The following is an 11,730-nucleotide window of genomic DNA, read 5'->3' on the forward strand; positions in this document are numbered from 1 at the left end:
CCATCACTCTCTCAGATTGCTTTACTTTCTTTTATTTCCATCATGGATACTGGTAGTTTGTTTTCTTTTCACAAAGAAATCCCATTAACAAAATCCCTTTACTGTTAAATTACACAACTAAAAGAAAACAACACAAATGGCGCACCTGGGTAGTTCAGTTGGTTAAGTGTCTGCCTATGGCTGGGGTCATGATCCTGGGGTCCTGGGATCGAGCCCCACCTCGAGCTCCCTGCTTGGTGGGGATCCTGCTTCTCCCTCTCCTTCTGCCTGCTACTCCCCCTGCTTGTGCACTCTATCAAATACATAAATAAAATTTTTTAAAAAAGAAAAAACAACAGAAGTGGACTGAGACGTGGATGATGAGCGTTTGGCAAGTTTCGTTCATTCCCTCACTGTTACTTCCCACTATACAGGTAATACCAATTCATGTTTGAACAAAATTGGCTATCCATCCATAAAAAGTAGTTTTAGATTTTAACTTAATGGATTGATTATGTAAGGATTCACACACAAAATTCCAAATTAACTTTGGAAAACAAAATCATTCAAGTGTTAAAAAAATATATGGACTATATTAATAACCTTGATATGATAAAGACCTTAAGCTGTGAAACCCAAAAGTCAGGAATCAAAAATTAAAATGTCTAGGGTGCCTGGGTGGCTCAGGCAGTTAAGTGTCTGCCTTTGGCTCAGGCCATGATCTCGGGGTCCTGGGACTGAATCCTGTGTGCAGCTCCTTGCTTGGCAGGGAGCCTGCCTCTCCCTCTGCCTGCCTCCCCCTTGCTTGTGCTTTCTCTCTCTCTGGCAAATAAATAAATAAAATATTTTTTAAGAAAAGAAAAAATGTACTTTTTTCTACTGAGCTATGATATAAGCAAATGCCATCATACAAACGCGTGAAATTAGATATATTTTAAATTTTATATGGAAACATATAAATTAGAAAATGGAAATCTCGTGGTTAAAAAAAATTTTGTTCTGCCTTTGCTTTGGAATCGGAAACCTGATTTCCATACCAATTTCAGATTTTGTGTTTCTAGTTGATAGATGAAAACTGTCAAGGCATTGTTTTGTTTGGAAGAGTTTGGTTAGGGTCAACTTTTTTTTTCATATTTTGACCACTGTTTTTCTTCTTTCATGTGTTGACTTTTTGACTTTTGAATTCAGTTTGCGGGCTGAGACTGGGGACTATGACAGCCAGGCGTCCAGGAAAATTCTGGTCATAGACTGGGGGTTCTAAATCCCTCACAAAAACTCTCCAGACCTCCTGTCATGACACGGACCCTTTGGCAGTGACTTCCCCCGTGACCAGAAGTATTCTGGTTGAAAGCAAACAATTTACTCTGATGTCTGTTTTGGGTTTGACTCTCGGCCCCCAACCCATCCCCATTCTGCATTATCCCTTCCCCAATTTCTATTGCCAGAGTTCAGGCAAAATGGAAAGTAAAATGATGGCTGGGGCTTCTGTCGGGGCCAGAGCGTCGGTGGTCATTCTTGCCATACCTTCGCCATACCTAACGTTTTGGGGTTATTTGTATTCCCATAACATATAACCATTTATTGTCCCCACGTGAATTAACAGGTTTAGGGGTCAGGAACAGAGCGAAGATGCTCCCGCCACGACCCCAGGCCTCGAGCATCCCCGAGAAGCCAGTGTGGCTCCCGCTAATCCCCTCTCTTCCGCCAGAGCCTAACCGCGCCGAGGCCCTCGAGGTCACGTGGTCGCCCGGGGAGGGGAAGTGGGCGGCTCACCCGCCGCCATCTTGCCGGTTTGGGGCGGAGCGTGCGGGGCGCAGGTCGCGCGCTCCGCTTCCCCTCCCCTCGCCCTGCCTCGCTCCGGCTTCGGCGCTCCTCCCCACTTCTGGCTTCTGTGGCTGCTCCCTGAGTGGAGGAGCGGGGAGCCCCGGAGGGCGGGGGGTGTGTCGGACGCGTGCTCGCGCGTCCAACCGCCAGCCGCGGCCGCGCGCTTGGCCGGGCCCCAGGGGCGGCGCGGGGCTGAGGGGAGGGGGCGGCTCCGGCTGCGGGGGCGGCGCGTGGCGGCCGTGGCGGCCGAGGCTGCAGCTGCGGCGGCGCGCTGGGGCCCCGCGTCCTGGGCGCCCCCGGGTCGGAGCTGCCGCTGTGGCCGCTGCTGCCGGAGCCATGTACCGCAGCGGCGCCCGCTCCTCCGTCTCTTCGCACCGGCCTAAAGAGAGCGGCGGGGGCGGCCCGCGCACCGGCCGCAGCTCCGGCTCCTCCTCAGGCCCGGCTCGCCGCACCTCGCCGCCACCCTCCGGCTCCTCCTCGTCGCGGAACCCCGCTCGCCGGCCCCGCTCGCCCTCAGGGCACCGCGGCCGCCGGGCCTCGCCGTCCCCGTCGCGGGGTCGCCGCGGCTCCCCGTCCCCGCCCCGCGGACGCCGGGCCTCGCCGTCCCCGCCGCGGGGTCGTCGCGTTTCCCCCTCCCCGCCGCGGGCCCGTCGTAGCTCCCCGTCGCCACCGCGGGGCCGACGACTCTTCCCGCCGGGCCCGGCCGGTTTCCGAGGCAGCAGCCGGGGGGAGTCCCGCGCCGACTTCGCCCGGGACGGCCGCGGAGACCATCCAGGCGACAGCGGCAGCCGGGTAATCCCACCCCTCGACCGGGACTCCCTCTATACCCTAGCCCCCTCGCCCGGGCTTCCCGCTTCCAGAAACGCCCGCAGCACAGGCGCCCCCGAGGCCTCCAGGCCAGAGTCCCAGGATCGAGGACCCTCCACCCCCCACGGGCTCCCTCAGCTTCGCCCGCACCTGGAGGTTCCCTGTCAGACCTGGGATCCTCTTTTGCACAATAACGGACTCGGGACCCGTACAGGCGCCTGGTCGGGAGGCAGTGCACCATTTCAGGAATAGGCTGTTTCTCTCACTTTAGGTGAGATGCGGAAAAGTTTGCCAGGGCGAGGGGAGTGCCCTCCAAACCGTGTGCCTGGTACTTGTTCAGCAGTCGATGTTTCCTCAGAGTTCCGTGGTTTGGTATCCCTTTCGACCTGCGCTGCCCGTGGATCTTAGATAAGAAGCTGAAATGTCTTTGTGGCCAGTCAGGGTTGCCTAAACCCCATCAGCATAGACACCTTGAGTGTCAACTGTTAGCAAATAGGAGCTGCTTCTCCGAAATGAACTGTGCGTATCCACAGTCATTGTAATAACTGCTACCACTTACTGAGTTGTGGCAGGATTATGCCTAGCCCTTCACTTTACACAGTCTCTTTGAACGCTCACAGTCTTTTGAGGCGAGGCAGTGAAGGTTGTTCCTTATTGAATAGCTGAGGTATCCAGAAAGGTTTGACCAACTTGCTTGATGTCACTTAGGTAAGAAGTGGCGTGACTGTGATTTAATCCATATCTACCTGGTCCTGGCACCTGTGATTTGAACTTTTTTTTTCCCCCTGGACAGAGCATGAGGTTAAGAAGTTTAGTTTAGGAGTGCCTGGCTGGCTCAGTTGGTAGAGCGTGTGACTCTTGATCTCAGGGTTGTGAGTTCAAGCCCCAGGTTGGGTGGAGAGATTACTTAAAACATGAAATCTTTCTTTCTGTGTTTCCCTCTGTGTCTTTCTTCCTGTCTGCCTTCCTTCCTTTCTTTTTTAGAAGTAGGCTCCGTGCCCAATGTGGGGCTTGAACTCATGACCCTGAGATCAAGTCTCATGCTCTACCGACTGAGCCATCCAGGCCCCCCAAAATAAAATCTTAAAAAAAAAAAAAAAGTTTAGTTTAGATGTGATATTGACCTTCCACCATAACCACCTCTGGCCTGGGGCTGGTGTTTTCGAATTTGTTTTTATTTTCAGTTCACCAATCTTTTTAAAACCCCGTGACGAAGTTTTTGTTTTCTTGGGTGGGGTGGCTCTCTGTCGGAGTCAGAGTACTCTAGGTACTCTGGTCATAGGTGAATTGACTTGTCACTATGTTAAGATTTTCATAGCTGAGCAGCTATAGTCTGAGGAAGCAAGCAGTTCTACAGAGGAAGCAAAGTTGTATGCTAGTTTCCATAACCTCCCTTTTCTCCAGTGCTCCAGGCTTTTCTCTCTCAGTAAATGACATCACCCATTGCTCAGCCAGAAAACAGTGATCATCTCCCTTTTCCCAAGTCCATGCTGTCAATCACTTCATCTGACTTGTCAGCTTTACCTCCAAGAAACATCCCCCAAACTGTCCTCCTACCATCTCCCTAGTCTTAAGTCCTATTATCCGCAGTCTGTGAGGATCCTTTACACTCTCGTTCTGCCACCCAGTGTATTCTGTACCCAGCAATCAAAATGCTTTTTTTTAAATCTTCATTGTATACATTTGAGAAGTTTTTATTAAACATCTACCATGTATTAGGTACTGTTCTGACCACAGGATAAAACATTAACAGTCAAAAACCCCTGCCCTCGTAGAGCTTATATTCTACCAGAGGGAGTCAGATAATAGAGAAGTAAGTTATTTTGGCATGTTAAGTAGAATTAAGTACTAAGAACAAACAAAAACAGAGAAAGGAGTTAATACTTTTTAATAGGGTAGCCAGGGAAGATCTGGGAAGGTGACTTAAGTAAAGACCTGAAGGAGATGAGAGTATGAGCAATCCAAACATCTGGCGGAAGAATGTAGTCAGATCATATCACTCTTGTGCTGGAAATCTTTCTGTGGCTTCTTCTACACTAAGAATAAAATCCAGATTTCCTAACTGGCTTCTGCCTGTCTTCTCTTCTGTCACTTTGCTGCAGTCACACTGGGTGCCTTTCTGTTACCCAAAATATGCTAAGCTCATTATAGAGCTTGTTTGCAAGGCTCACATCTCATCATTCAATTGTCAGGTTAAATAGTATCACCTCAGAAAAGCTGCCTTTAACTATTCTATCTGAAGTAGCTCCTTTTCCCTAATCTCTTTCATGTTACCATGTCTTAATGATTTTACAGCATTAACCACTATCAGAAGTACTTAAAAAAAAAAAACACCTGTTTTTTGCTTGCTTGCTTCACTAGAAATGTATAGATTCTGAGAACAGATTCCATTTACTCTTCTTGTCCCATGCCCAGTACTAGTAAATGAAAGAATGAAAGGTCACTGGTGGAGAGAGTTGGAAGTGTGGTCTTTCATCTAGGAAAATGATTTTTTTTAATGTGCTATATTTGGGGGGTGGTATCTTACCATAGCCATTTCTCTCCTTGTTGGGCGACAACTTGATAACTAAGGAGGAGTACATTTTTGGGTATAGGGATGTCTTGACCCTATAGACTATTACATTATCTTTTACTTTTGTAGAGGCGCTCTCCTGGTCTGCGTTCTGACTCTTCTTTGGAACAGAGCTTAAGGATCACTGTTGGCAATGACCATTTCTGTGTTGGCATACCAGAACGGCGGCGGCTTAGTGATCGACTGGGGTCACCAGTGGATAATCTGGAGGACGTGGACAGGTAGGCTTCATTTGAGGTAGGGCACACTGTGATAGTGCTTGAAGGTAGAAAAGGTGCTCTTCTCTGAATTATGTATTTGAAAGAGTGGTGCCGGCACGGAAGTTATGCCCTATGTCCAGTATAAGGTAGAGCATTGGAAAAGGCTTTCTGAGTGGGGAGAGTATATTGATATAGACTCTATTGCTGAAAGAATTATGTAGAAGAAAAGGCTTTAGAATGTCATCCTGGTCCAACAGAAAGCTGAAGGGACATAAGTTTCCCACATTAAAAACAGTTGAGATGAGAAGGATTCTAAAATACTGGAACTAGGATCCATTCTACAAAGAAAAGTGGACAGAATAGGAAATCTTCTTTTAATGGTGTTATTTTTCAGCTTGATCTGGTTGAAATATAGGTTTAGGAAGGGTTTAAATAAGTTCATGTGTAATATATGTATCTATATTAAATATATAAGCATTAATAGAAAGTTAAAGCTCTTTAAAAATCTTTAATTTCAGTTATTACTCTACAATTGTTGGAGTGCTGAGGAAGGACAGATACACTCCACAGAGTGTTAAATATAGATCCCAGGTATTACGAACTTAACTATATATAAGAAGTAATCACATTAGGTGTGTGTCACCTCACAAAAGTAAATAAATATGGGAGTACAGGGAAAGCACTCTATCTGAGAGCTGGGAGTCATGTCTGTTATGGTCTCTGTCCAGCACACTGGGAGTTTTCACAAATGATTAGCAGTAGCAACAAACCAATGGATTTTCTTACAAACCGAGATTGTCATGCAGTGGTACACTGAGCGTGGACAGACAGGTGGGGGACAGCTGGGCAGGAAGTCTGAAGACCAGTGCTACCCTTTGGTAATAGTCACTTCAAAGCTGCACTGGCAATTTGATGTGGCAAAACAAGGCAGGACAGTTCCATGTCGTACAACATAAGCTTCTGAAGATAAGGTTTCAAGATATGTGACTATATCCCTTAACTGAGGCAAAAGCTCTTGCCCTTCTGGCTGCTTCTATTTTGGGAGATGATTGAGTAGGTGGTGCATGGTGTGACTCTCTTCCTTCCTCGTTAAGGTTTTGAGGTAACTTTAGCATTTCCTCTTGTTAGGTCTAGGCTGTCACCTCCCCTTTCCATAAGCTTCGTTATGCACGTGTGCTTCAGAGAGCTAATTGTCTTTTTTTAAGTTGTAAAAACTAAAATTTTCCTTTTAGGGAGTTTGGGACAGTAGTTTTCTTTCCAGAATCATGTGTTTCAGAGAAACAAGTCTATTTTAGAGAAAATGAGATGAAGGTTCTAGAAGGAGCTACCAGTGGGGCACGTAGCGGGTGCAGTCAGTAGAGCATGCATCTCTTGATCGCAGGGTTGTGAGTTTGAGCCCCATGTTGGATGTAGAGATTCCTTAAGGAAAAAAAAATAGGAGGTACCAGTCCATTATTTAGATTTTTTGTTCTGTGTACTTTTGCCTGGTATGGTTTGCGTGGATAATTACTATGTACTAAAACCAGGTCATAGGACCATTGGCGTTCTCAAGATGTCTCCTAGCATGTCCAGTCTTCAGCTGGACCATTTTCAGGTCCAGGCCATTTCCGTCCTTTGTATGTAGGTGTTTTACATTTCTTCCTGGGCGCACCTGGCTGGCTCAGTCAGTAGGGCATTTGACTCTTGTTCTTGGGGTTTTAAGTTTGAGCCCCATGTTGGGTGTAGAGAATACTTAAAAATAAAATCTTTAAAAATAAATAAACAAGTAAATAAATATTTTCCTGGGACCCTGGTATTCTTAGTGAATATATTAAATTTTATATCCAGTTTGGATTATAGCCAAATTGCCAGAGTTTCCATGTTCTCACCTTGGCAGTTCTGTGGGTATTAATGTAACATATTCCGGAAAAGGAACATGAACAGGTTGTATGAAGACAACCTGTCAGCTTCTGAAGATTTGTGGATGTGAGGTCAATTTCCCTTGTTAACAAAGTACTCCGCACATTGTAGGTTCCATTCATGGAATTCTTAACTCTTCCTTGCCCTGACATTGGTTGAACGAGGAGCAGGATTTTTTCCCTCCGATTTGCCTTAGGGAAAAGACAGAAGGACACAGTTTCCTTCCAGCATTTTGAAGAATCAGTAGAGGAAAAGAATGGGAAGTTTGGGCTCTGGGGGATATTTTTTCTTTCTTTCTTTCTTTTTTTTTTATCCTATACATTTTTTTTTTTAAGATTTTATTTATTTATTTGACAGAGATAGAGACAGCCAGCGAGAGAGGGAACACAAGCAGGGGGAGTGGGAGAGGGAGAAGCAGGCTCATAGCGGAAGAGCCTGATGTGGGGCTCGATCCCATAACGCCGGGATCACGCCCTGAGCCGAAGGCAGATGCTTAACCGCTGTGCCACCCAGGCGCCCCTATCCTATACATTTTTTAACAGCTTTATTGAGCCATAATTCACATACTGTAAAATTCACCCATTTAAAGTTATAGTTCAGTGACTTTTAGTATATTCATAGAGTTGTGAATCCACTACTATGATCAGTTTTAGAACAGTTTTATTACCTGTACTCTTAGCTGTTTATTAGTTAACCCCACCACCTGCCCTAGTTTATCAGTAATCTACTTTCTGTCTCTATAGATTGTCTATTCTGGACATTTCATATGTGACTAGCATCTTTTACTTAGCATTATGTTTTTTAAGACTCACTCATTTTGTAGCGTATAATAGTACTTCATTCCTTTTTACTGCTAATAATATTTCAGTGTATGTGTTTTGTTTATCCATTTATCAGTGATGAATGGATGGGTAAATTTGGATTGTTTCCACCATTTGGCTATTGTGAATAATGCTGCTCTGAACAATTGGTGTATAAACTTTTATGTGGATATATGTTATCATGTATGTTTTTTTAACTTATTTAATGCAATTCATAAATACAGAAGTACAGAGAGGGAGCTCCCCTCTACTTGATAGATGAGATGCTCTCCAATTCATGAATAGCTTAATAAAGCTAATTAAATCTTTAAAAAAAATGGAATAGTACAGTGAGCCCCCGTGTACTCATCACCTACATCCAACAATCAATTTTTTAAATAGATAGACCTTATTTTAGAAAAGAGTTGGATTTAACTAAAGCTTTCAGAGAGAGTGTGTCCCTGGACTATTCTGAGCTACAGGGTATGGAACCCTTTTTAGGGCTTACTTTTACTCCAGCCAGTTCTTTCTCTTATCCTTTGGGAGACCTGGGAAAGGAGGATATGAGCTTCTAATAAGCAACTTAATTTCTGCCTGTGTTTACATGATAGGTCATTCTTTTAACGGTTAATGTGCCTTTTTTCTTTTTTCTTTTTTGCTTCATTTTGCTGGAGATTACAAGTCTGGACTGAGACTCTCTGGGAGTCATCTCATTATTTCTGATTTCTTGAGATTTAGGGCTGGATTAGATCTTGAGCTGGTATGTCATTTGGTGGTAATATGTAATAGTTTTAGTGTGGAGCTGAACATGGAGGTATGGATGAATTTGCCATTACCTGTGGAGCCTGTGTTTTTCCCCCCTACACTAATACAATCAGAGAGTTTTTTATGGTAGATGGTGGTGTAGCAATGGTGCAACTCATGGACGTTCCTTCCTGGAAATAGGTATGTTCATGGCTGACAAACTTATAGAGTAAAATGTTTTACTGTAGTTATGCTTGATTTCAGAGATCATCCTTGGTTCAATCCCATTTTTCTTTTTTATTTTATACTATATTGAAACGTCAAAATTCTCCAGATTCTTGGGGAGGAGGTGAGTTATAGAAACCTGGATTCCCATGGGTGGCATTCTTTTAGCAGAGGTGATAAAGTTTATCTTTAATAGTCTTTCATAAAGTTATTTATAGCTGTTACCCAGGTCTAAAATTTTGAACAAAGGCAGGACTGGTGAATAAGAAAAGGCAACTCTGATGTTCTGTTAACTCAGTCCCAGAGAAAGCAACTAAAAAACAAAAGGAAAGAAAAGTTATTTCTTAGAAACTTTCAAAAAATAAAGGTAGGTACTAGAAACTGTAGAAAACACCAGTGTGAGTGGAATGTAAGTGACCTGTAAATTTTTCATTCAGATTATTTAAAAGTTGTATACTTGGGGGCCTGAGTGGCTCAATCAGTTAAGCGTTTGCATTCGGCTCAGGTCATGATCCCAGGGTCCTGAGGTTGAGTCCCGCATGGGGCTCTTTGCTCAGCGGGGAGCCTGCTTCTCCCTCTACCCTTCCCCCTGCTCGTGATTGATCTCTCATTCTTTCTCTTTTGCAAATAAATAAATAAAATCTTTAAAAAAAATAAATAAAGGTTGTATGCTCAAAGTGCTGGAGGATCTTTATTTCTATCTGTGATTAAATCAGAAATTTTCTTTTTTGGGCAGTAGAAGCTCTGTGACCACAGTACCCAAAAAGGTTAGGACTATTGTGTGTGGTATAGAGCTCTGACTGAAAGGACAAGTGTTCCAGCCTGTATTTTTATCTTCATGCCAAAGAGGTCCAAGACCGTTTTATTTCTATGAAATAAAAATATATAGTGAGCCAAACCATCACATACTCTTTTCCAGACCCAGGATTAACGGAGTGCTTGTGAATATCCAAGCAAAGTAGATAAGAGGGAATTAAATAGGCTGTGAAGGAATTTTATGGTTTTTAATATGTGAATTAGCAAAACATTGGAGAACCTTCTAAAACTTGTGAGAAAATAATGCCAGTTAGGTAGCTCAGTAGTTTAAACATTTTTTCCCCACAGTGAAACACTTCTGTTCCAAATGACGTATAGAATTTTATCTCATAAACAGATAAAATTGGACCTAGTGCAGTTTCACTGAGCTGGAAGGCCCAGAGCCATGCCATGCAAGCTCTGCTTTTTTTTTTTTTTTTTTAAGATTTTACTTATTTATTAGAGAGGGAGAGAGCATGAGCAAGGGGAGGGGAAGACGGCAAGGGTGAGAAGCAGACTCCCCACTTAGCATGGAGTCCAACGTGGGGCTCCATCCCAGGACCCTGAGCTGAAGTCAGGCGCTTAACTGACTGAGCCACCCAGGTACTGCCAGGCTGTGCTTTCTTAGCATGTCCTTCTTTTAGGCAGCTCCTGAGCAGTCTTCAGAATCTCTGTAGAACATAGCTTGAAAATCATTGATCTGGCCTAGTGTTTCTCAAATTTTAAAGTGCATACCTGTCACCTGAAGATCTTATTAAAATGCAGATTCTGATTCAGTAGGCCTGGATGGACTACTAAAAAGTTCCTAGGTAGTACAGATGCTGCTGATTCAGACTACACTTTCGGTAGCAAAGAGCTAGACTTTAAGCTAGCGTGGAGTTGTGTAATCTAGGGCTTTTTGTAGTTTGGTAGTGGTATTTTCACCTCTCCCAAACCCTAGTGTGATATTCTGCATTTCCAAAGTCTAGTCAAAGAGATTAGCCTAAGAGCTCTGTCTAGACAGACTAGTAGTATCTCCCCTTGGTTAGAGGTTGAAGCTCCTTGTGCCCTGGAGAGAGGGAGAAGAAGTGTTCCATAGGTTTGTTCTTGAACTTCATGATTATTGTGTTTTGTCTTAAGTATTCTGTAGCCCCTCGGATGAATGTCAGGCTCTTAGTCTTGTCTGGTCTTGCTCTTTCCAAGTCCATTGTATTCAGCGATGCTTGTCTCTTTCCTCAGGGATGACCTGACTGATGATTCTGTCTTCACTCGAAGTTCCCAATGCTCTCGAGGTCTTGAACGATATATTTCCCGGGAGGAGGGACCTCTTAGTCCGTTCTTAGGACAACTTGATGAGGACTACCGGACAAGAGAAACTTTCCTGCATCGTTCTGATTATAGTCCCCATATCAGTTGTCATGATGAGCTGTTGCGGGGAACAGAAAGGAATAGAGATAAACTCAAAGGCTCCTACTCCATACGACCCGAGGAAAGGAGTCGGGAGGCCAAACGGCCCCGTTATGATGACACAGAGAAGATACACAGCATGGGAGGTGATCACTCAGGTTTTACATCAGGGACCCGCAACTATCGACAGCGTAGACGAAGCCCAAGCCCTAGGTTTCTAGATCCTGAGTTTCGAGAGCTGGACCTTGCCAGGCGAAAACGAGAAGAAGAGGAGGAACGAAGTAGGAGCTTGAGTCAGGAGCTGGTTGGAGTTGATGGTAGTGACACTAGCTGTCCCATTCCTGGACTATCAGGTGTCCTAACAGCATCGGAGCCAGGATATTCTTTACATCGGCCTGAGGAAGTATCTGTGATGCCCAAGAAGTCAATTCTGAAGAAACGGATTGAGGTGGACATGGAGCCTTCCATTCAGGTCTCTGCTGCATTCCTAGGGTCTCTT

General features: G+C 44.7%; 1 protein-coding gene across 1 annotated transcript in view; it reads left to right on the forward strand.

Annotated features, from left to right (window-relative positions):
• Positions 1-1,985: 1,985 nt before the first annotated feature.
• ZNF318 (zinc finger protein 318) overlaps positions 1,986-11,730 on the forward strand; it is a 28,640-nt gene continuing 18,895 nt past the window's right edge. Inside the window, exons 1-3 of the mRNA XM_045801050.2 lie at positions 1,986-2,595; positions 5,252-5,403; positions 11,064-11,703. Coding sequence (XP_045657006.2) covers positions 2,140-2,595; positions 5,252-5,403; positions 11,064-11,703 — 1,248 coding nt within the window. The 5' untranslated portion in view covers positions 1,986-2,139. The remainder of the gene's footprint in view (positions 2,596-5,251; positions 5,404-11,063; positions 11,704-11,730) is intronic.

This window comes from Ursus americanus, chromosome 29 (genome assembly GCF_024610735.1).
Source record: "Ursus americanus isolate L20-20 chromosome 29, mUrsAme1.1.p, whole genome shotgun sequence".
Taxonomy (NCBI): domain Eukaryota; kingdom Metazoa; phylum Chordata; class Mammalia; order Carnivora; family Ursidae; genus Ursus; species Ursus americanus.